Source organism: Saccopteryx leptura, chromosome 10, assembly GCF_036850995.1.
Source record: "Saccopteryx leptura isolate mSacLep1 chromosome 10, mSacLep1_pri_phased_curated, whole genome shotgun sequence".
NCBI classification, from domain to species: domain Eukaryota; kingdom Metazoa; phylum Chordata; class Mammalia; order Chiroptera; family Emballonuridae; genus Saccopteryx; species Saccopteryx leptura.
Window position 1 is genome coordinate 31272338 of NC_089512.1, and position 25851 is coordinate 31298188.

General features: G+C 40.1%; 1 protein-coding gene across 5 annotated transcripts in view; it reads left to right on the forward strand.

Moving 5' to 3' along the window:
• Positions 1-206: 206 nt before the first annotated feature.
• SATB1 (SATB homeobox 1) overlaps positions 207-25851 on the forward strand; it is a 105179-nt gene continuing 79534 nt past the window's right edge. For 2 of the 5 annotated variants that reach the window (XM_066352087.1, XM_066352091.1), the window contains exons 1-2: positions 19532-21297; positions 23937-24171. In XM_066352087.1, the coding sequence (XP_066208184.1) occupies positions 23961-24171 (211 nt within the window). In that variant the 5' untranslated portion in view covers positions 19532-21297; positions 23937-23960. Of the gene's footprint in view, positions 430-6349; positions 6499-19531; positions 21309-23936; positions 24172-25851 lie in introns of those variants that run through there. The other 3 variants (XM_066352088.1, XM_066352089.1, XM_066352090.1) reach the window with 3 other exon arrangements.

The following is a 25851-nucleotide window of genomic DNA, read 5'->3' on the forward strand; positions in this document are numbered from 1 at the left end:
GTGGCTGCGGCTCCCCCGGGGGGCGCCCCGGCCGCTCCGGTGCGCCTCTCGACTGCGGGCGCGGCGACCGCCGAGCGGAGAGCAGCTCCCGCCGGCCCCTTCCCCCTCCCGCTCCCGCCCCCTCCCCCCCCCCCCCCGTTAACATCTCCTCCCTCCCCCCCCTTCCCTTCCTTCCCTCGGCCCCGCGCGCTCGCTGGCTCGCTCCTCGCCTCGCTCTCCCCTTTAAACGCCCACTTCGGATGGGGAAAGAAGACAACTTGAAGTCAACTTGCAATTAACTTCCGCGGCAGCCGCAGCTCCGGCGGCGGCGGCACAAGAAGCAGAAGCCGCCGCCTCGGAAGTCCGACGCCGGCGCGCCCGCCGGGGGAGCCGTTCCAGGTCTCCGGCCCGCAACCGACTGCCACCGCCGCCCCCAACGCCCATGCCTGAGTGAGTTCTGCTTCTTTGCCTCTCTCCCCCCCACCCCCACTCTCACTGTTTTATCTTCATCTCGCTTTTTTTCGGAATCGATTCAAACTTCTGTGTAGCACCCACCCGCGGCGCCTCTCGTTGGGGAGGCTTCGCTCCCCTCCCGCGGGTGCCCGGCGCTGGGGTCTGCCGAGCCCCTTCTCCCGCGCGCGGAGCCGGATCCCGAGGGGTGGGCCGGCGGAGTAAGGGCGAGCACGCGGGATGGGGGACTTGGAGATGCCACTCGTTCTCTCTCAGGGTGTGGACGCACTAACACACCTGCCCGACAGACCCTGGCTGCACAAACTCTTTCAGGTCATCCGTTTGACCCCTTTGGGAAGAGGAAAGGGGAGTCCCAAAGACCCAGGAAAGCCTGTGGGGGAAGGAGAGCTGCTCCGTGCGCCCCGGAGCCGGGCTGGCAGGAGGGTGCTGGGGGAGTGGAAACGTTCCCCCGCCGGATCGCAAGTAAGCGCAGCATCCTTCCCCGGCCCGTCTCCGCCTTCCTCCGCCCCCCGCCCGCGCGGCCGGTTGGGAGCGGCGGCGGACCGGGACCTGGGAAGTTTGCGGCAACTTCTCCATCCCGGGAACCGCTGGGGCGCCTGGGCGCTCAAGTTGCAGCTGGGAGTTTGAAATCCGCGGCACCCCGCGCTTCCAGCCTTTGCCGGCTGTAGGGAGATCGGTCCCGAAGGGAATCCGGACGTGAATGTGGGTTTGGAGATGGGTTGGAGGCAGGGAGAGGTGCTGCCCTTTTTTGCAGGGACGGAAACAGCACCGGAGCGGCCTCGGGGTCTCCCTCCCGCGGTCCCGGCCCGAGCGTGGCGGCCTTGTTCGAGCGCTCCACGGCCGAGCATCGGTTTGGGCAACCACCTTTAGAGGGACGAGGCAGGCAGGTGGCAGGTCCGAACAGTGACACTCGCGTACCGGGAGATTCACTGAGCAAGACTCCTGGGATAACCCCAGAAGACCGAGAGGGACTCAGGGCTTTGGCTGGAGGTTTTGGCCCGGACCTCCACTAGGGCGTTGCAGATTTCACTTGCAAGTGTCAACCACTGGATTGCCTCCCAAAGTGCCCTCCGTTGGCGGCTTTGACCTCTGCACCCTTCCTCAGTGAACTTTCTTGGCGGCATACGGATTTGCAGGCAAATGTTGTAAGACTTGGACTCCACATGGTTATAAAAGAGACAGGGAAAACAGGAAGACGTTCTATTTTCAGGACAGAACCTTTCTGCCCCGACTAGGGTTCCATGCTTGCATCGTTGGGAGTCCAGACCACCTGACTTTCCCAAGAGGACAGAGGTGGGGGTAAGAATGAGTAAAATGCGACTGCTTGGTGTCAGGTTTTGGCCAAAGCACTCTCTGAAATCCACAGTATTTGTCCTGCTCATGGACTAACTCATCCGGCTGAAACTTTATTGAAATTTACACTGGCTAAAGTAGATTTTTCTGAGATGTCAGGAATGTGAGATGTATTCTATAGTCCAATGTAGCTGCAAAAAAACAAAAACAAAAACCAACCATAAAACCCACCAAAACACCCTGTACTTTAAGGCTGGAGAAAACTGAGGTTGAGGTGTTTGCTCTACAAACCTTTAATCCGCTGTGTGGTACTAGTACTATGATTTAGCAGCAGTTCTTTATTTCTATTGCATATTATTTTAATAGAACAGTAGTACATTCATATACTGGCTGCTCCAGTCTGCTGGCAAACATTAGCATTCAAGCTTACATTTTTGACAAATGTGCAGACAGGAATAGCATGAATAGGCATCTTAAATATTAACAACCTAAGCATCTGTTGTGAAACAAATTTAATATATTTACTCTGTTTTTCTCACATTGTTAGTAAAGGTTGTAATAAGTGCATGATTTCAACTTTATTTTGCAGAACTGGCTGTATCTTTCACTACCTCTCCAATCACCAGACATAAATACTTTAATTAACTTGGTTAGGCTCATTATTTAATATACTTTAAACAATGTGCATACTATGTAACAGTAGCAAAATATGTATCCTATTTGTGCACATTTTAAATGACTATGCATTTTATAAATATTCCAAGCCTGTTTATTCTTCATCTCCACTTGACACTTATTACTTTATATTTTTTTCTAATGGAAACAATATTTTAAATGTATAGTTGTTCAGTCATACGTAATACATAATATGTAAACAGTAGCTATAAAATACAAAGCACTGTTAAATTTGACTATGGCTACATGTAACAAGATTGTACAAGAGAAATAAAAATCACTGCTCAATTTTGTATTCCTTTCTGAATAATGAATACAAATGATGGATGCAAAAGAACAAATAGGGATTTCCCTCCCAAACTACTAGTGCCTAAAAGTATGTGAAAGGGGTTGGAGGGAAGAAGGAGAAGGGGTGGGGGGGGGGGAAGAGAGAAAGAAAACCTAAAGAACTTCCCAAAGTCTGAATAGTAATTTCCAGAATCAATGCATTCCTCATTTTCCCACAAGCTGAAATATGTAATAAATAATAGTTCTTTGTATATAAAAGTATTCAAAAGGAATGCCTTTTGTTCAGTTGTTGTAATAAATTAATATATTCTTTGGTTGATAATCTACAAAAGTAGTTCTTTTGTCTCCCAGCATTTTAAACAAGAACAAAATGAGTATTGGCTTATTTCTGCAAAGAAGTCTATTGCCAGCTATATGAACCTGTGACTGACTAAGATATGATATGCTGAGTGATGACTGAAAAAAGTCTACATGAACAAAGAGTGAAATATCTGGAGGAGGTTTTGAATTATTTTTTCATGGGACAGGTTGTGGATTGTAAATTAGGCCCAAAAGGTCAGGTGACAGGCACCTGTTCCTCATTATTGTAAAAATCTTTTGCTTACAAATGCTATTAAGCTAAACACAACATGGATATACAGTAGGGACTTTATAAAGCACTCTAGTGGTTTTTCATCTGCTCTGTAAATTTCCAAAAGGGCCATACATAGACATGCCCTTTGCGCAAACACATCTTTTCTCTCAAGATGTGTTATCTTGGATGACTCTTAGTATATTAGTACTCGGGATTGATGAAGTATATAAAATAAATACATGTCACTGAGTCAATCTTCAGACCATGTCTAGACATATTGTAGTCAGATACAAAAATATTTTCAAACCCCTTTACCTTTACAGTTCATTGATTAGCAGAGTTTATTCGTGTTTAAATAGAAATCTCCCCAAACTGCCTTGAATACTATCTAGATGAGTTCCCATTTTAAATGAGGCCATGAAATATTTTGCTTAGTACTTGTATCTCAGGAGAAAATGAATTGCTATACACTGTCATAGCTTTGTGGAGTATAGAAAATGGGAAGAAAACCACAATTTATATGAATGCTTTTAGGAAGGGTATCGTCATTTGATCTTCAAAGTTGTCACTTGTCTCAAGAGAGTTCAGTAATATTTCTGCTAGAATTGAGGAGTATGATTCGATTTTTATGAATGGTTTACCTTTAGATAAGATATTTCAGCAGAATAAGCATACATATTGAACAGACCTAAGTAGCACAAGGTGGCAAAAAAGTCAAAGTGCAAGTTACTTTTAATTAGCAAAGAAGGCAGATTTTGAGTAAATTCCGTAACTCAGATTATTAAATTCTATATTTAAATTTGCTCTCCCTCCCCCCCTCCTTTTTTTTTTGGTTTTGCACAGTTTATGCTTATTCTATTAAGTATTCGGTTTTAGCATTTGTGATCAGACTACAGAACAGCCATTACTCTTGCTTTTCAAATTGATTTGGTTTTCAAACTCCCAAACTCTGGGATGATCTTAACAAATTGGTTTACATTTTTGACAGAACAGAGTTAAGTTAATTAATAGATCAGGCACGAAAAATCATCCACGGTAGGGTGTATTTTCTGGTAAAATGAAAGTTATGTTTCAGCATGGTGAGCATCAGGCTTCAGTAATCTGTTCCTCGTGTGGAATGAACACTTCCTACTTTGAGCTAGCAGGCACCTACTGTTTATTTACGCTGCATTAAACTGACAGCTCAGCCATCAGAGGAAAAATATTACTTACCTTCCTGAAGTAAATACCAGTTTATAGGTTAGTGCACGTATTTATATTCCTGTCACCACTAAATAACGGCTCTGTCTCCATTTTAATATCTACCTGTGCTATAATCCAGGGCTTCAGCCTCTTCCTGGTTGGGGGTAGGGGTCGAGAGCAGTTTTTCTTAACGGTTCCCAGTGGCAAAACATTAAAGAGGAGTAATTTCATTTCTGTCGTGTGAAAACCAGTTGGAAGAAATGTTACTTTGCATACCTCAACTGTAACATCAAAACCCCCCAAAGAATCTGCATTCCATTTAAAATAGTCATCTTTAGAGCAACCTCAGGACAAATATGTTCAAACACATTCAAGTGTGTGTTTTCTAAATTAACTTTCTACAAAGTTCCAAATCGGTTACTTAAACTCCTTCATTACTTAGATAATAACTTTGATAAAGTGTCTTCCCTTCTAGGTCTTAGATGGAATGTTTCAGTTTTTAATGGAGATCTGCAAATATAAGTACAAAGTGGGGCTCATTTGATTGCTTAATACTGTTAGTTTTCCTCTGAAAATATTCTTGCCTTCTTTCTTGTTAATCTGTCAATCTTGAGATAAGGGTGATTTCAACTTTTTTATAATACTAAATGCATTTGTTACCTTCTTTTTAAATTAAAAGTCTCTTCTCTTTTAAACTCCTGAAAACATCAAAACACTGTTTAAGTTTTCTTTTTAAATTAAAAGCCCCTTCTCCTTCAAACTACTAAAAACATCAAAGCACTGTTAAAGTTGAATTCTAAAACTTATGGTTAACTTGAGAAAATGCTTTATTTTCACTTATATTCTATAAGGAGCTCTTACACATTGTCTACACACAGTTGTCAATCTCTAATCACATATTTTATTGACATCAGAGCAGAATGTGGTCTTAATACAGCATATAAATCAAATTTGTTACACGAGGTTCTTCTGCTTCACTATACCAAAGAAAAAGTGTCTACTATGGTAATTTATATATGGTTCCTAAGTGCTATTCTCAATGGTAAGTCTATATAAACTTGATGTCTTCATAGAGTGTGATCAACACATTAACAAATTATTTAGTACTTTTGAACTTATGCCAATGGTACCTTTTGCTGTTTGTTTCTTTAAAGTCTTTTTTTAGATCAGATGTTTCATTTCAGAGTAAATAGATACAGATTGTGTGTATATATATATATTCAGGGTGAGATTTAGTAGCATAGCGTTTCTTCAGCATATTGGCCATTTTTTTTTATCCATTCAAGTTATTTTGTATCACTTCCACTGTCTGAGGTTGGTTCCTAATAGAAATTCTAATCACCTCTTTCAATGGACTTTGAAGGATGTAATTCAGTTTATGCGCTGATCTAGTTTAGTTATCCGAGATGAAAATTAGTTAACTGGTACCCCAGCATTTATGTCCCTAGATTCACCTGAAATTTATTCAGTCCAGTCATCTGACATTTGGTAGTGAAGTGTCTTGTAATCAAAAATTAAGAGTGGGTCCGGTTTCCAGTGCAGGAAAGATCTTCCTGGATAAAACATTTAACTGTTCAATATTTTATTATGCTCATCACTCACTTTGGAACACACTTATTATTGCACAAATTTTGAGTACCTCGGGGTGCAGGCCCCTCAAATGAAGCTGAAATGCTTGCAGAAGAAGCAGGTGTCAGACTGCACCTGGTGGTGCCTTTACAAGAATGTCTGTGGACCTGAATTGGCCCCCCTCCAGTGAACCCCTCCCCCACAGGTGTGCAGGAAGTAGAGGGCGTCTACAGGGTGAAGTGGGTGGACTCTACCCAGAGCTATGACCTGATTTGTGACGCACCCTTAGAACTGCAGTAATGGTCCAGCTGCTTCACAGGCAACTGGTAACCACCTCATTTGGGGATGCTTCTGCTTTGCTAACACTGCCAGAGAGAACTTCGTCATTGTCACCTCATCAAAGACTACTTTTTGAGAGCTCTTCTCTAAGGGCTAGATTCTGAGAGCAGCTTCTGCTTATTTGGAGGGTAAGTGCCAGCAATGTTCCTATCAGTTCCATAAGGAGAGTCAGGCTACTGCCACAGGGAGAGACAGGCATTTAGTGTCCGGGGGTTGGTCTCTGTGTTGAGATGTTGCTTTTTCTCAGCTGCAGATGATTAGAGACCAAACAACAACAACAATTCTTCAGTGGGCATTCTTTTTTGGGTGGCAAAATACGGTAGGAAGCTCCCATGAGGAAGTTATTAGAGCATTTTTTTCTTAAAATATTTAAAGAAAAGGGAATTCTTTAGATCAGGTTTCCAGGAAGCCAGGCATATAGTAAACTTGACTGCTAGAGGTTGCTTTCTAGTCTTACTCTGTGCTTTCTGTAATGTCATTAAGAGCAAGTAAAGGAGAATTTGGCCTTTTTATGTTTATAATGTTAAGGACTTTAAGGTAAAAGAGGTTTTAGGTTATAAATATTTTATTGTAATAATTACTATAAATAAAATAGAACCCAGTATACACAGATATCTTTTGAAATGGAGATAGTCTTGAATATAGCATATCCATAATTAGCTGTTTGATGTTGAATGCTATTGAGTTTTTCTGTTCCAGTGAACCAGACAATGGAAATCATTGGGGATTAGCAACATGGCTATGTGACTCTTGATAAAGCTAACCTTTCTTTCCCCATTCAAGTATTTTAGCAGTGAATGAGGTGCTAAACTAAAGTGCTTACACTTTTAAATTTTAAAAGAATGTCTAATTGGTAAAAATAATCCAAGTATTTCCCATTATGTCTTTACCAATTGAAATGATACCTAGATATCCTGTTTACTGTTAGATTTTTTCAGACTATGGGAGGAAATAAAAATATTTTAATAACTATCCTTTATAAGACAAATCTTAGAGGTGGGCTCTTTGGGGTGGTTTAAAAAGACTCAAAGACAATTTAGAACATTATCTTAAAAGTTAAAAGAATGACAGCCTTACTTTGTATGCAGTCATTGTATTTTAATAATACTGTACTCTTATTGGTGTTATTAGAGCAGTAGACAGTTAATTACAGCCTTTTCTGAGACATGTTAACTGTATATTAACAGTCATGTTAAAAAAAAAAAGAATGATGTATATGCTAACATACAAGCTGCAGCTTGCGAGACTCTTAAAAATATTCTTTTAGAATGTATGGAGTTCACATTTTGGTTCATAGTCATCAAAATGTTTTCTACTAAAACAACTTGATTTTAGAACTTTTCCCTGGGGTCTAAAATTTCCTTCCTTTTTCTTTTTTTGTAGTTAGTATTGGCTTGATCACTTTGGCCAGTAGCAGTAGAAATTGTTGCTCCTCAACAGTTTTAGCTTTTCCCACATTGTATATTGAGATGCTCACATGTTCTGGTTTTCTGATGACTTTGGCCAGCCTAAGCCATTAAAACCTTGTTGAGTTGATTTGGCATCTCTTGATACATCTTCTTTATTTCTCTTTCCCTTTTGTGTGTGTGTGTGTGTAATCATTTTAGTCAGTGTTCCTTTACCCAAGTTATGTTTTCTGAAAATGCCCCAAACCCTGATACTTAAGATTATTTGAGCAGTTGATCACAGTGGTAGGGCGAAGACTATTTCATGTTCAAGATTTCAAACCTGAGTTTCTGCATTAGCTTTTCGCGTGGCAGAACAATGGGTGACAAACTAGAGGAGTTTGAAGCTGGAGTGAGCCCTACTGAGACAATTCTATCAAATTAACTCTTTGAATCCCCTTGATTGATTTGGATATGTAGCCCTTGCAACCACGTCATATAGCACTTAAAAATGCACTAGTATTCCCACTTCATGAATAATAGGCACTGCTTATATTTACTTCTATATTAACGGAAAAAAAAATGAAATTTAGTCCAAGGTGCATGTCTCTGTTTTATAAAATAGGAGAATGTTCACAGCATTCTGTGCCTTGTCTAGTGAGTACTCATTAAAGATTTGCTAAATTAATAAAACAGTGAATTTAGCTTCTGCCATGATAATGATTTAATTGGGGGAAAAGACTCTTCTAACTTTCTGTTTTTACTGGGGTGATCTGAACACTTAATCTACACATGCCCCGGCTTTCTGGATAATTGAATGTTGTTCTTTAGCTATGTGCTCTGTTATTTTTTGACAGTAGCACTGGGATCTGTTTCATCTTCATTGTCTGACCTCAAGGATTAGGTGAAGTGTCTCTGTTCAGGTTCATGGTCCTTTGGTGTTTGGTTGTGGTAACAAACTGTATCTGAGTTAATACAGAGCACTCCCCTAGGTCTTTGCAGTTAGCCCACCATGTAATTGTCTTTCTGATGTTCTGGGACCAAAAATTCTATTTACCAGTGGCCCAAGGCTGATTGACTTCTAACTATTCTTTTCTACAATAATGATTTTTTTCAGGGTCCCATTGAAAAAATATCAGCCATGATTACTGCATAAACGGATATTTTCCCATTGTGTGTGTGTGTGTGTGTGTGTGTGTGTGTGTGTGTGTATAAATGTTTTAAGATTTGGGGTATTTATACTAATGGAGATTTCACTCCATTCCTTAAAATTAATACTAGAGTCTCAATAGGTTGTGTTAGCTGCATCTAAAACATTCTGAAAAGTTCTGAGCGTTCTGTGAAAGTTATCTAAAAACCACACTTTCTCTTTAAATTTATTTTCTTTTAAAAATATATATGGGGCTATTTTGTTGCAGAAAGGAAGGTATTCTTAAATAGTACACTGCTGTGTGACCTCTTACATTATCATGCACATTCTGTCTCTTTAAAAACAGTCTCCTCTATTTGCCCTATTAATTGTTGATATGTTGCCATCCACGAGACAAAAATTAGAGCTGTAATTAAATAATCATGTGATGCTCCTTAGTGCCAGTGAGAGCAAACTCATTTTTCCAGGCCCTGATGGTCACTGATTATTGTATTACTACTGGCTTGCTTTACTTTTATTTATTTATTTTTCATGATTCTCTATTTGTGGATTACCTAACTACTGTCCTTCTTTTCAAAATTCAAGAAAGTAGAGAACATTCAGCCAGTTAATTGGCTAGATGTCCTCAGGGATGGAAGGTAGACATACCTTTTTTTTTTTTTTTTTGCTTTTGGTCACCTGGTAGGTTCTTTGGGGAGGCTACATCAGTGGTGTGGTCGCCTGCCATTTAATTTACACTGGTGTTTTGGCTGAGATGGAGGCATATGGGGAATGCCAGGAGAATTACAAAAGGAGCTGGGTATTAAAATTCAGAAATGATTAAAATTGAAATAAAAGGATGCTGCTTCTTTGCCAGTACTCTGGCAGTCATAATGACACATAGAGATTAGTTTCCACCTTCATCTTTTCCTTCTTTCTCATTTCCTCTTGTTTATTGTTGACACATTTTCCTTATGTCTGTCTCCCGTCTCTGTATCTTTTTGCACCATTATGCATTCCTACTTCTCTGTCTTTCCTTAAGCATGGAGAAGCCTACTTAACCTTATTATAACAATAACAGAATAGGTTATTAATATTTAATATGCACATGATTAAAATTTCTCTCCCTTAAACATAGGTCAGCTGTATTATTATTAACCAGCATGTAATTTTTCATTTAAAATATTTTCATTCTGCCCTTGCTGTTTCTGAAATGTGGTCTACTTTAGTAGTGATTTAATACATAATGTTTAGAAAAACTGTGGTCGGCTAGTGAGAAAAGAACTTACCAGTCATGGATAATCAATTATGCATGAATTCAAATGTAACAGATGGAATCTGGTGAGTTAAAGTTTCTCTTTGCCTTAGTGGCTTTTTTTTTTCTTTTTAATTTGTTTGTTTGACACCTGTCTCATATATAGATAAACATCTCATGTAGCAAGCATGTGAGTAATTTCCTTATATCTTTCTATTTTCTTTAAAGTGAAGTTGTTTTTTTTTTATTAAATTTAAGGGCAGAGAATTTTTTTATGTGGTCTTAAAGATTCTTTTCCATCACTTTATGGATATGGACCCTGATCCTGCCTGACTTGTGAGGGTTCACTCAGCTAGCTAATAGAGAAAGAGCAAGCCCCAAATCCAGGTTCTCTTCCTTTTCTCCACCACTTTTCCCACTAGGTCATTCATCTTCTTTCGTGGGAGTTGCCTGGTAATAGAGGTGCTACGCTAACTCTGGGTTTTAAAGAATATCTCATGAAAACTGGTTGACTAGTTTTAAATTGTGAGATATTTTCTTGTATGATGCAAATAATATCTGTGAACATATATCATGTTATGCTGTATGTATATTATATATACATATTTATTCATACTGAGATGTTGGCCAAAACAATTGGATTTCTTTAGAGAATGCCCCAAGATTTGGTTTTTATCCTAACCTGTGGCAAATGCCAGCCACGAAGATGCCTTTACATTTGCAATGTTGTTCATTTTTAGTGACAAAATCCCTTGTGCAAAGTACACTAAAGAGTTATTTTTGAGAGCCTTGTATCTTCATGGAGATATAAGCTTAATTTTAATTGAATCTAGTGTGAATATGTAGTGTTTTTTCAGCTGTAGAAACAATACAATAATGGCTATTGTCCATCTTTAAAGCAATATAGTCTCAAAACATGTACAAGCTGGCCCCCATCAAAATTTTTCATAAATATACTGTTTATTTCTCTCCAACTGTATTTAAATATATGTATTTAAAATACAAATGAAAATAGTCTTTACATAGTAAAAATAAATGATTAAAAAATAGCCTCAAGGCTCACTTGTTCTGTTTTTAAAGCTATATACAGTAGCAGTATTTATCAACTTTTTGCTCATATCAGCTGCAAATTTGCATATATATATATAGTTCATGTTAGTTATTTAATGAATTAAATTCCACAGTAAACACACTAATAAAGAGGCAACTGGTTATGTTTAGCTACGGCTATACTGTGAAACTATTTTTTAGTATTTTACTTTTGTTTTCATATGTCATAAATATGTAATTTTCATTTGGCTTCACTATATTAATATATTTTAATCATGCATCAAAAAATATATATGTAAGTATTAGCTTTCAATAAGATATAATTTATATATGAATTTTCAATACATTAAAACATTAGCATTAATAAAAATGTCCCTAATAAATAATAAATATGAACTCAGTAAGACTAGATGATAGGAAACAGAATATAGGACAATATGTTATAGAAAAAGATGCTATTATAAATCATTGCGTGCAGATGTAAATACTTTATTCTTAAAAAGTGACTGAAAATTACATTTGAAGACTTTTGGGCTTTTTATACCAAAATTATAGTTTTATTTAAAAATAGAATCTAAAGTCTTTATACAGATACATTTTATAAGTTATATTGACACATTTATATGATTGTCACACATCTATGGCTGGGCTGCATGTCAGTGTTCAACACTGTTTAGTACTGTTTAATTGGAAGGGTCTACTATTTCATGAGTATAGTTAATTTTTACTCATTTGGAAACCATCCAAAAAGAATTTTTGGGTTTACATACTCTTATTTGTCTTTCTTTAGGCTCCCTTCTTTCTTCTTTCGCAAAAATACAACAGTAGAGAATAAAATCCGAAAGGAGAACCATTTTGTGGCATCATAAGTCCATCAAATTACCTACTTTGGGTGGGATCTTGGTCTCTAATTACCAATCCATGTTAATTATCCTTGGGTCAGGTATTCATCGTATGAATTAATTATCTAGCCCAGACTGGACTGTGGCTGTTGGCGAGTGAGGACAAAGCAGTGGAAGTTTGTGAGTGGGGGTGGGTCTTTTCAGTATGTTGTAGCTCCTAGTTTTTCTACTTGGCATGATACTTTCATGATAATATATATCTGCCAAACTTAGGAATAGGCGAAAGATTGGTTTGCTTTAGTATTTTCATTTAAATTTTTTTAAATTGGGGTAAAAGATACATAACAAAAAGTATGCCATTTTCAAAACTTTTAAGTGCAGAGTTCATCGGCACTAAGTATATTCACACTGTTGTGCAACCATCAACACAATCTATTTCCAGATCTTTCCCACCATCCCAAATAGAATGTGCTTTACTTCTGAATCAACTTTTTCCTTACTTCAACAAATTGCAAGCATTAGAGTGGAATTTCATCACTGTCCAGGCATGATACAGTTGTTTCTGGTGGTAGCTTTTTTTCCTTAATGGACAGTTCCTGTCCAGAGCCTTGTGGTGAGGGGTATGGCAGTACAAGATCAGCAATTTCCTTTGGCTGATACTCTCCCCAAAGATCTGGACTAGGACTCAGGCCCATTGGAACCTCAAACTCTCTCTGCCTCCAATTACGCCAGGAAAGGTTAGCGATAACATTCATATCACTAAGAAGATTCAATTATGTCTTGGCTAAAAAGTTTGATTCGGAATGGTTGCTCTTTGACTTTGTTGCAATTAAAATCCCCTGAGCTTCCCGAGAGTACTGCACGACAGCTAGGGCTGTGATGACCTGTCATTGGCTCTTTAGCTTGGAGAGTGTGAATACTTTTAGTTCTGCTTAAGGGCAGTGACTTAGCCTGGAAATAAGTTGAACAGTTTTCAACTGTTCATGGAGAATCTCGCTCAAGGTTGAAGTGTTCTAGGAGAAAAATCATGCTTAACAATGTTGACAAAAGACAGAGGAAACTGGAATGGTCTTGGCTCCAGTAAATAATAGACTGGTTTTAGAACTTTACTTCCATGTGTAATTTTGTGGTTAGTTGCTTATGTCTGTGATGATAAATCATAGACCTGAACAGGATTTCTGGCACCCCAGTAAATCTCAAGTAAGTGACAAAATGCTAATTTATCATGGTTCCTCAAACACCATACCTTTAATTGACAAATCAGTGATCTAATAACTTGTTCCCTTCAACTTTTTTGTTTGTTTGTTTGTTTTTGTTTCTGTTTGAACTTAGTGGCTTGTCTGCACATATATTCCTTAAATTGTGGGTGAATCCTGGTTCCTAGCACAGTCTTAACTTTTTCAAGTGACCTCAGGATTGGGTTAAAAATTTCACTTGAGGATGATCTAGCGGGTGTATTTGATTTTCTGTCTTGAAAATATTACCTAATCCAGTGGATGCCAAACTGAGCTGTACATTAGAATCACCTGGGAGCTCTAAGCAACCACATGCTTGGCCATTGCAATGGGGTGCGGTGTGGGCACAAGGATTAGTGAAGGAGCTGCTCAGGTGATGGTTAGGAGCCACTGAGCTAACTTCTGGTCTCAGCCCCTGGCTTTACTTTCTAAGATGGCAAGAATCTTCCTAAGACTTCTCAAAAAAGCTCACTCAAGCAATAATATATATCGTGGGTTATAAAAATAATAAAAATATTCCCCGTGACGGAAGGCACAGAGAGATATAGACATAAAAGCACATTCAAGGTGCTTACACACTTGCACTTTGGAGGGGCAGACATGTAAATATAGAATGTCACACGGAATGACAGGGAGTATGATGGAGCACCAAGAAGGATGTAACAAACCGCTTGAGAAGGCTTTGGACAGAAGAGGCGCAGGCAAGCTGCATACTGAGGCTGTGACAGACGAGCAGTCCCAGATGAGAAGGAGGCAGAAGAGAAGGGCACTCCAGGAGCAGGTCAGGGGAAAATGAGGCAGCCTGGTGGTGATATCTACACTAAAGGACTCAACAGCCATCACAGAAATCTTTTCCCTTCTCTATACATTTTTTGTATCTAAGCCTAGCTAGAGATACCAGTTATTGTGTCTTAAGCTTATGATCCATATTTACATCCAGAAAGGAAAAAGGTAGCTCTCAAAATTTTTTACCTAGTAAATTCTTGCTTTAAGAGAAAAAGGTACTGTTTCTGGGTAAAAGGCCCAGATGTTCTGTCACCTTCTAGAAGCCAACTACAACGGCTGTTCCTTTCCCTTGTCTAGCTCTCCCCAAACTAGCATCAATGTTGGCCTCTCTTTGTTCAGATTTCATAATGACCTCTGTCTATTAAGACCATGTCACAAATTACCAGTGGGTATTTACATCCACCCCAATGTAATTAGATAACAACTTTGATCACTATTAGTCTGGCTATAATGGAAACCCTACTTATTAGGGGGAAAAACCTCAAAGCCCCATATTTGGAGTTGATTATCATTGCTCCTCTATCTCCCCTGAAACATATTCATGCTTTTTGCTATTATTTTTTTCAGTATGCTGTAATTTGGTATATGGATGCCCTCCCGGTTTGAGGAGGTACCTACATTAAAGCTTTCCAAAGAGCTATTTTTAATAGCAACTATGTTTATTTCGGGGGGGGGGGGCGGTGTGGGAGTGAGGATGGGGAATGGCTCAATGGTTTTTTTAATCTCACCTATGAGCTATTTCAATACTTACGGAAAGCAGCATTTGGGGTCAATGTGTATTCTAGTCATATTGCAGGACCCTTTCAAATACAGACATGTCTAGGAAGTCGTCTTAAATTGTGTGCAGTGGTGCACAAGCCTCCTTGTATGCCACTTTACAGAGCTATGGGCTATTCTAAGATGGAAAAGGATTGCAGTTTGTACATTATTAGAATGTCTAAAAGCCCTTCAGCACCTCTAAGACTCCTGGGCAGATCCTGGACTTACTTAGTAATCTTTTAGAGACGTTCACTAGATAAGTGCTGTCCAGTAGAACATTCTGCAATGGTGGAAGTATATAACCGACACTGCCCAACCACATGAGGTTATTAAACACTTAAGATGTGACTGAGGAACTCAATTGTAAATTATATTTAATTTCAATTAATTCAAACGATATAGCCACTTTCCCCCGTTACCTCCTCCTCACTTCTGCAATTCTCTAATAGGAATTGTCATTGTAGTTAGCAGTGGGAATTGGTTGCAAGTGACACTGAGCTTTCTGCTCTCATTTATTTATTCATAACATAAATACTGCAAGGACAGCCTATGGATTCCCGGTTACATGGGTCTGCTCTCAGAGGGCTTACAGTCTAGTATGGAAGATGTTTATTAAGCCAATAATTGTCCAGTGTGTTCATTTTGACTGTGACGACTGAAAAAAGAGAAATGCAAGAGGCTATGAGAGTATAGAATGGGGGCTATGCTTTTTTGTAAGATTAGTCAGTCATAAAGTATAATCAGAGTTTCATTTTTTCACTAAAACAAGAAAAGCATGAGACAGCTTCCCTTCCCCAAGTTCAAGGCTGGGTCAAGCTGGCTGCAGGACCTATGACTCTCAGAGTGGGGAAGCTAAGTGTGCCTTGCTGTGACCTCCGAAGGTACTGGGTCTGTCTGATTAAGCTGCATGCATAAACAGACTGCAGACTTCTGAACTTGAGCAAATAGATTCTGTCCTAAACTGTGCAGTTGTGATGATGTCAGCCACAGATAAGATGTGAGAAGAAAGGTGCAAATGTTTACAGGATATTGCATTTCCTCTCTAGTGTATGTTTTGACAGAGTTGTTTGGGCTCCAGCCTCAGCTTTTTCCTTTCTGCTCTTAAAAATTTGTATTTGGTCTGTTCGAGAAATGATGTGGAAATCAGTCCTGACATCCCAGACAGACAAAATGAGGCACATGACAGCAAACCATATGGCTCAGATAGACATCCTTATATGGCCAACACAGACCATATTCCCAGAAATTCATATATGGAAAAACACCACCTGCAGCTCAAGCCAAAAAAACAAAGAGTTGACACGACAAAAAGAGCAATATGCTACGTAAATTGTGCTGCTTTAAAAGTGTAGAGCGATAGCCAACTGTATTTGAATTTAAAAAGATGGAAAAAAAATGTCCTTAGAAAGTGCTATGGTGGTAAGCATCGCTTTGCTAACACAGTCACTGGCGGAGTTGCCATATCTTAAAAGCGTTCAAATTCAAAATGCTTTCTCTGTTTATTACAAATGTATGTGCTATTCAGAACTCTGAATGTGTTTTAATGCTTTCAGATATCTGCCTGCATATTTATCTTAATATGGTGCCATCTGAAACATGCAGCAGTCCTTTCATTATCAAGTTTTAAAGAAAATCGTATATCTGTTACAATATTTTATCTTTGTTCCCCTCTTTGTAGCCTTTCTGAATGCCATCTCATGTGATAAAAAATTGATGCACTCTGTTTTAACTGTACATCCACATGTTAAATAGTTCATGTATTTGACTTGCAGTATTTCATGTTCCTGAGTTTTACTATTTTGATATTTAGGTTTATATAGTTTATTCTGTTCTAACTTTTCCCCAATATTTGCTTGTATCTTAATTGAATAATGCTTTTCCTCCTTGACAGTTTATCCTTACACATACTCAGGAAGGTGGCATTTTTCTAATTACCTTTCTTTTTTTCTTTTAACCTGGGTTTACACTGACCCATGCCCAGTGGCTATAATGAGTATTCTAAGGGGTAGATAATTTATAATAATGAAGTTTAGCATTATACTATATGTCTTGAAGGGCATAAATCTCTGTGTATCACTTATGTAATTTCTTATAATCATATATAGTTCTGCAATAAAGGATGGGCTTGAGCAGAAATTATGTATATGTGATTAATAGATTCATAATTGTACTGTATCATCATTCTTTATAATAAAGTCATTATTAGATGTCTTTATCCTCATTTATTCTGTTTATCATTTTTCAAAGACCATGTCCATCCTTATTACACACTTTTATGTTTGGTGTTTGAGAATTAGTTTGTAATTCCTGGGTAAAAGATGCTATTCAAATTTAAAAATTAATATTTTAATTCCCATATTACATTAGTATTGGCTAGATCATAAATAGCCTAAGGCAATCAGAAGCTTTTTGTCTTATTTATTGTGTAAATGATGGGATAAACATATTTACTGTATTTTATTCTAATGTGTCTTAATATTGATATTTCCCATAACCTTTTTTAAGTCTTTACCCAAATTTTGTTTTTGCTTAACAACTTTCTTTCCTCTTTTAAAAACATTCAACTTCAGGAGAGATTACATGGATAATTTTTTTTCCAAGCCTATAATTTTCCATACATTTTTATGTTACTATTTTTGTAAATGTCTGCAGATTGACACTAGAATGCTCTGTCTCAACTTAAAAAATGAAAAAAAGGCAGGTTTCAGAAAAACATGTCAGGCATTGCCAGTTTGAAGCAACTGTTAAAATACACATCTTGGAAATCCCTGACTTAACCTCTTATATTGCAAAGATCATTGTCCTTATCATTGGTTGCTATGTTTTTATTTGAAATATTTCCTTATTATATTTCTTATACTTTAATTAAAATAGGCTGCTCCATATTTCCCCATATTTCAACTTTTAAAATTGTGATCTCATGTGGGTTTTGTCTTGTTTATGATGCTGTGTTCTATTATCACATGTTCTTTCTTTTGCTCAAGGCTTGGCTTTGTATGTGCCAAGATTCATGGTTGCCTTCCTCGATTTTGACTAACCTTTCCGGTTTGTGGGTGAAACTTGGGTGCCATTAGAGTGATCTATTTTCATAGTGTCTTTTCTAAACTCGTCCTCCCCAGGAGGCCATTATTTCCTATGCTTTATCTTCTGCTTTACCTTCTGCTTTTCTTAGATTTCTAATGTAAACAGTGTCTCTGAGTGTGTATTGGTAGCTTTAAAGAGCTTAATTTGCATCTTTTCCTCTTATCTCTGTACTTGTGCTAACTTGTTGCTTTGTGTGTGTGTAACAAAATGGTTATCTGACTGAATTTTCTCTCTTCCCTACTAGTGTACTCTGAAAAATAATTCTTACAACATTTGTGTTTTTGCTTAATGATTTATTTCCTTCAGGAACTGAGATGTTAGTACTCAAAATTACACGATCAATGATCAACACTGCATCTCTATTTTGGGTGAGATAGTAATGTTCATAGGAATTACATGTGATAGATTATCTAAATAAGAGGATCATACTTTTGTGCTAATAACCATTTACCCAACTGGGTGACTTACCCTAGACGGCAGAGTATTTATTGCAACAACAGATGTATTTACCCACCCAAACTTTGTCGTTCGCCCGGTGTGAAATTAGTGTAAGAATTGTGGCATCTTTACCTTTTTAATAAAAAGTCAGGTCTGTATTCAGTGACCCAATTTTTTAACTCGGTCACTATGGGCCATGTATTTCTTCCTCCAACGTGTTCTATAGCTCAGAAGCGAGGGTGTTTTGAACCTACCTCTGACTTGTATAGGAAGCTCTTACGTTGTTTTAACGTTGGCTCTAGAAATAAACTATTGGATTCATCCCCTTTGAGGATAAATATTCGCGAGAGGGTTTAATATCCTTGCCTTCCTTCCTCAGCAAACGTTTCTTCTGCACCCTTCGCGCTTCTCGGGAGAGCTGTCCCGCCCGACTGTCCTTTCAGCCACCTCCTGAAGTCCCCCTACCTCAGTACTCTACAACTGTCACCTATGTGTCCGGGTCCTTCTCCCGCGGGATCCGTGCACCCTCCCCGCCTCGCCTGTGCCTTGGGTGCCCGCCTGCGACGCTCCCGACGTATTTCTTTTTGTGGCTTTTGTGGCATGTGGGTGGTTGATTAGCTTTCCCCCTGGCCCTCGCCTCCTCCACCCCCACCCCATCACTTTCATTCCCGCCCCCCCTTTTCCTGCGCCAGCCCTGCCCCTCCTCCCTCCCCGCTCACTCTCGCACACCTGCCCCTGCCGCCCGCGCGGCGCGCGCTCCCTCCCCGCCGCGGCGGCCGCTGCCAGGGAAGCCCCCTCTCCTCCTCCCCCTGCGCCCTCCCTGGCGCGCCTGGCGGCGGCCGGCGCTAGCCCTCGCGCAGCGCCCTGTTATTCTGGGTATTGTGTGTAATAAATGTCGGGCCGCCTCACTCTAATCAAGCTCATTACAAATTCTTGCGCGCCCGGGGCCGGAAATCGTGCGCTCCCCCCCCCTCCCCTTCCCTCACTCATTCACTAGTTACTTGTCTTTCTGCTTTTTAACTCGCCGCCCCCGCCCCCTCCCCCGATCCCGGCCCTCCAGCCCGGGTTTTAATCCCCATCCCTTTTCCGCCTTCTCCTTGCACTCTGCCCCCCCGCCCCCCCCCCCGCCGCCTTCCTCCTCCACTCGGCACCCCTTCCTCCTCCTCCCCCCCCCTCCTCCTCCGCCTCCGCCGCCGCCGCCGCCGCCACCGCCACTTTCTCGCTCGCTCCCTCTCCCCGGACGCGGCGGATGAGCCGGCCCCGCTGGGGAAGGGCTCGGGGCGGCGGCGGGCGGCCGGGAGGAGGCTGCGTGCTTGGGGCTGGGGCTGCGAGCGGGGTGATTTTGTATTAAAATGAGGAGGAGGAAGAAGAGGCAGCCACAGCGGCGGCGGCGGCGGCGGCAGCAGCAGCGGCAGCAGGAGCAGCGGCGTAGAGGGCTGCAGCCCGGGCGGACGCGCGGAGCCGAGCTGGGCACGGCGGCGGCGACAGCGGCAGCGGCCGGGATGAGTCAACTAATAATTTAATGGGGGCAGAGACGGCTGTGAGGGGGAGAGCGAGAGCGAGCGAGCGAGGGGGAGAGAGAGAGGAACAGCCCCGTCCGGGGACTCGCGCTCACACGCACACACACACAGAGACGCGCACACACACACCTCTCCCTGTGCCACCCAGCAACAACCGGCCTCGTCACAACAACAACAGCAACAGCCGCCCTCTAGCTTGCCCGGGGACCGAGCAGAAAGCCAGGGCGACTCCAGAGGACGCTTCCCACCCCTCTCTCTCATTTTGGGAAACTCCTCATCAGTTTTGTTGGGGTTTCTAGGTTTCTTCCCCCCCCCCCCAAGTCCTAGTGCCATTGTGGTGCTCGTTGTTTACCTCGGACTCTGGCTGAGTGAGAGCCTAGCGACTTTTTTGGGGGGGAGGGGGCGGGGAGTTTGTCGCTGCTGAGGCGGTGGAGGTGGCTGGGGGTGCCTTCTGATTCTCTCCCCCCCCCCCGACCCTCTCTCTCTCCTTCAGTCACTCGGTTCCCCAGACGCTCGCAGCCCCGCGTCAATGGGCAGGGAGGGGGTCCTCGGGGCTGTTGTCAGAGAGGGCCGAATCAAAAGTGGCATTTTAGTGCCTTTTCGGGGCTTTTTTCGCGACCCTTTGCCCCCCTCCCTCGCTGTCCCCCGGTAGATGCCCTCGTTGAGGATGCGAGTCTGTGGGAAGAAAGTTTAAGGTTTGTTAATATTAGTCGCAATTGTTGGGGAGGGCGGTGGGGGCGACTGGAAGGGGAGCGAGGTGGCCTTCCCCTCGCTGCGTTCTCCGGGGTCACTGGAGAATAATATTGCAAGTGACAGCCAGAACTAGACTTTCTGTCCTTAAACCGAATAGCCCGAGCGAGCTGAGGAAGGGAGGAAAGCGAGGGGACCTTTTTTTTCCTTCCTGGAGACCTTGCCCGCAGTGATTTTTTTTTTTCTTTTTAAGAGAATCCTCAGTCATCACCTCGCCTCCCCATCTTCACCACAGTGTAGAGCTCATAACGGGTTTTGCTTTGTTTTTACGATTCTTCCCCCAACGAATCACTTGTCAGATCAATTTTATCTTCGCCCTCCTCCCTACTCCCCACTCTCCCCTCCTCCCCCATCGAAAACCCTGTTCTCTGAGGTTAGACGTTTTACAAACCATATATGTTGTTTTTCGAATTGTAATTTTTTTTAACACTCCCCCCAACCCCCATGGCTTCTCTTCTAAACGTTTAGTTCTGCCCTTCCCCTGCTTCGAGGGGCGGGGGTAGGGGAAGAGAAAATAATACAATTTCAGGGGAAGTCGCCTTCAGGTCTGCTGCTTTATACAGATATATAGATATATATATAAAATTTTAAAAAAGGACAGAAAACATCAGTCTTGAACTTCTCTTCAAGAACCCGGGCTGCAAAGGAAATCTCCTTTGTTTTTGTTATTTATATGCTGTCAAGTTTTGAAGTGGTGAGTTTCAGGTCTGTTTTGCTAATTTCACTCAGTAAAACTGCAGTGTTTCTGTTTCTAGATAGTACTTTGCTTCTTTGTCTCTTTAAAAGGTCACAGTGAAAGCTTGGCCTGGATCGTGCCGGCCATATGGAATGGATAAGGGCACAGTCTTTTAAAATGTGATTATGGGGTTCTGTGGGGTGAGAGAGGCCATTTAGCAAGGAACTCGTTGAAAAGGACCCCACATTGCAAAAAAATAGGTTCTTGGAACCGGAATTTCGTGCTTTTCTTTTTCTTTTTAAGGGGAAATAATTACTCTGTCTGAGTTCACTGCTTTATTCTGTTATTATCACATATGGACTTAGTTTATGGACAGGGAAATGGGATTTTGAGGAAGTAGTCTGCTTTCTGTGTGCCAACCAGACGTTATAAGAAAATGGATTTTAAAATGTGTAACTCAAAAGAAACTCTTCAGTCGGGCATCTGTAGCGACCATAGTTGGTTCCTGTGCTGTTAGCCCAGCAGGCCCAGTAGAGACTGCTCTTTGCAATTCCAAACTGAGGTTTGATGAACTTTAGCCTTGGGCATAGAGTTTAAATGAGTAAATTGGGTGTTTTATGTGCATGTAATTTTGCTTTGTAATGTAAAGCTTTTTACAAGATGACTGAGTGTTTAATAGATGCTTATAGGTGGGTATTGGAAGGACAATTTTGCATGACCTGTATGATGTTTTGATTGTCGATACATTAACTAAATTATCATCTATCAGTTTCACTAGCTGTATAGTTTATAATGCTGCTAAGCCTCATAACTACTTAATATGTTTTGTAGCATTAACTTTGATGCTGTTGTCTACTTTTTTTTTTCTTCTTTCTTAAATTGCCCCATGGGTTATATTCTTTTCAAATCAGGTTTTAAAATTCATTTTCTGCTCTAGGGTAAGGCAACCAATTTTAGAAAAAGCAGCCCTGTATTTTAATCCACATGCAACATTATAAAGAGTGTTTTGAATAAGTTAATAATCATTGCTGTCTAATTTTGGCATTAGTTTAATGTAATGGAGAAGAGTAATCTTGATAAAAAGTGGTTAAAAGAGGCACATTTATTGTTAATGAACCTCATAACCAAAAACAGATGGGACCTCGATCAACGGTAAACCTTTAGTTCTCTGCGTGCCACCCTGGAGTACAAGGATAAATAGCCATTATTTCTCAAACTTTAGAGTTCTTCAATTGGCATTCATAAGGTTGTTTTTAAGCTTACAAATTACCATTGCTCCCTCCTTTCCATTCACTTCTTTTCTTGATTATAATGGACAGAGTAATCTATGGTTAAACAAGAAGAACATGCTTATAGAAAAGCCATACTAACATAAGCTGGAACCGGATCTGAATAGCTTCTCCAGTATAATAATTTTTTTTTTTTTTTAAGTAGAAGAGATGTCAAATTAGTAGACAGCTGGGAGAAAGTAGTAATTATCATATTCTATCTGATTTTTCTAAATATGATGCCCTCTGCTTTAGTACTGGAAAGCCCAATAATACATCAAGTACTATGAAAGTTCATAAAATAATTCCACTCACCTGCTCTTATCAATTCTAGGTAAAACTGTTTTTTTTTAGAAGGGACTTGCCTATTGTACTCATTGCTTTATCATACCGAATGAAAATTGATGTCCATTGTATAAGTGGAAATATCTACTTTTTGAAGTTAATCAAAACATTGACTTCATTGCATACTGAGATTATTATTGAAAACTGATGATTGTGTTTTATCAAAATCATCAAGATTTTTTTTTAAAAGCCAGTTGGGCACTGAATCTAATGCTTATACCACAAAATGTTTTCAATATTTTTGCTATTTCAATTAACAGCATTCTGTTACTAATGTACTCCTATACACTAATTCTAAAACGTGAGATGTGATGTTTCAGTACTTGGGGTATTTGAAGAACTCTTCCACTAATATCCATTGCTTAAGGGCTGAAATGATCCAATCACATGTTTGAGCCAAGGAGAGTAGATCTTTAACAGGTCACATAACTCTTGAAACTGTGACAGTAGAAAACTTTTTCTATAAATTAACTTAAAGCCAATGGGCATTTTAAAAATTAAATATTTGCTACATTCTTTTGAGGTGGTATGTGTGTATATATATATTTTTCCCCCTCATAAAGATATATATATATGTCAAAAATATATATACAACAGATTTGACAAATATTTTGGACTGCGATAATTTTTAATCCTTGATTAAAGTGTTGTTCTTTTGTTCTGTAATAAGTTTCTGATTTTTAAAAATAGGACTATATAAATATAATTTTTCTTTCTGGCTATACTTGGCAATGATTCTTGTTTTAAAAATAAGGCTATTTCCCTCCACTTAGTTCTGTTGGTAGGTGACAAATGACTTTTTATTCACATGTGTTGGTACAGTCCTCACAAATTATTCAGTTAACTTGGGCATGTAATGCTGCTATCTAGAAATATAGTAACATCTGCATTATATTAAATAGCTGAGGAATCTTACAAATATCTTTTATTTGTGAAGAGAGATATCTAGGGGTAAAACATTTACATGATGTGTGTATATAAATAGAGAAAGAGAGACCCCAACCCACCCAATTCTAACATCATCTTCTTTTTAAATTCTGGCAGGTGATCTTTAGAGGGTAGCTGAGTATGGATCACTTGAACGAGGCAACTCAGGGGAAAGAACATTCAGAAATGTCTAACAATGTGAGCGATCCGAAGGGTCCACCAGCCAAGATTGCCCGCCTGGAGCAGAACGGGAGCCCACTAGGAAGAGGAAGGCTTGGGAGTACAGGTGGAAAAATGCAGGGAGTGCCTTTAAAACACTCGGGCCATCTGATGAAAACCAACCTTAGGAAAGGTAAATACTTTGGAGCCAAATCCTGGAAAACTGTGAGCCCTGCGTTTTCCCAAGGCCACTTTGTGTGGGGGTGGAGAGGCAGAACATGTCTTATCTTTTCCTTCATTCTCTTTCTGCTCTGACAGTAGTTCATTCCTGTCTGCAAAGTCAGTCACATTTTGAAAGTGGAGGCTCTGTATTGGTGTGGAGCATCTTACTCAACTACTGTAGACTGGAGTCACTGGACATTCAGGATGATGAGGATTGAATTCGGTGTATGGTCTTTAGCTGCGCATGGCTTCCATTGATAAGTTGCTATTGTAGTAAGTAGAGGATATATAGGTGGCTATTTCTTAAAACTCAGCCGGGTTAAGAGTAAGTGACTTAAATGGTTTGAGTATCATCCTAGCTTTTTCATAAGATTACTAGTTGTAAAAGGCAGTTTTTTCAGAAGTCATGGAAATCTTCTGTGATATGATGTAAAAGTTTTGTGATGTCATTTTTGTGGTTTGGTTTCTTAGGAGCAAATGTATTATTTAGCAGTGAAAACCTGATGATTCTGGTTTTTTATTTTTGCTATAATTGGCCATATATATTTTCGATAGAGGAAGGGCAGGTTTAGGCGAGTTTATAAGGGGAGGACGTGTAAGTGTAACTCCTTTCTACCAATTTTATAGGAAATTGATGGAGTTGAATAACTGGCTGTGTTCAGCACTGTTGTTTATGTAAAGAAGCGCCTGTGCTGGTTATAATGTGTGTGCCTCATAACGGTCTTTATTTTGTCTCTGAATAAATGTGTATAGGATTCAGATTTTCCTTACATTTGCTAAGCAAAAGCTAAAAATGCCATCTTTTAGCAACCAAGAATATTAAGCAGATAAAGTTAGAAGGCAGAGGAATTTCATTGTGTTTGATGCATAACATTTATCATACAATCATTTATTTTTCCTTGGTTTGGCGAAAACAAAGAATATATTGATCCTGAAATGAACAGACACAGCAGTCCGTATTGTTAGATCTTTATCTATTAAAAATGGAGAAACAGCACTTCAGCAAATTCTTTGGCCTCTACTCATGATTACCCTATTTATTGATTGTTTGCCAAGAATGTATGCATCTTAAGAAAGCCAGGGTAAGAGCATTAAAAATATAATTTATTACGGCTTTTCAAACAGAGTGCATTAATATTGTACTGTGAAGCACGAGGGCTCTATAAAAAAGGCTTTCTGACGCCTGCAAACATATAAGTTCCATAAATTCCTAAATAGGAGATTTCAGCTGTCTCTGGTATTATGTGATATTTGCACAGCAAACTTTAATGCCAGGACAGTTTTAGACAAGGATTCTACAGACTTCACTGCTCCTTACGGCAGACGTGCTGTTTACACAGGCTCATAAAAACCTTCAGCAAAAGCTTCTAAGACTGCCTCCAGGTTTAAATCATGTGGTATTTTTAGCATTCAGCAGTGACCGGTGCACTCCCCCCTTTTAATGCAGGGAGGTTATGAAGTTGCTGCACTTGGAAGTCTCGCCAAACACTAGCACAAATAATTAGACAGTTCAGGGAAGGCTCCTCCTGTTCAGCATTACTCCCAATATCAGGAGGGTGACCGTGACAGTTGGCTGGAAGATTTAGTAGTTGGATTTGTAATTAAATGATACTATTGTCACTTTATCAATAGCCACCTTAATTATCTACAG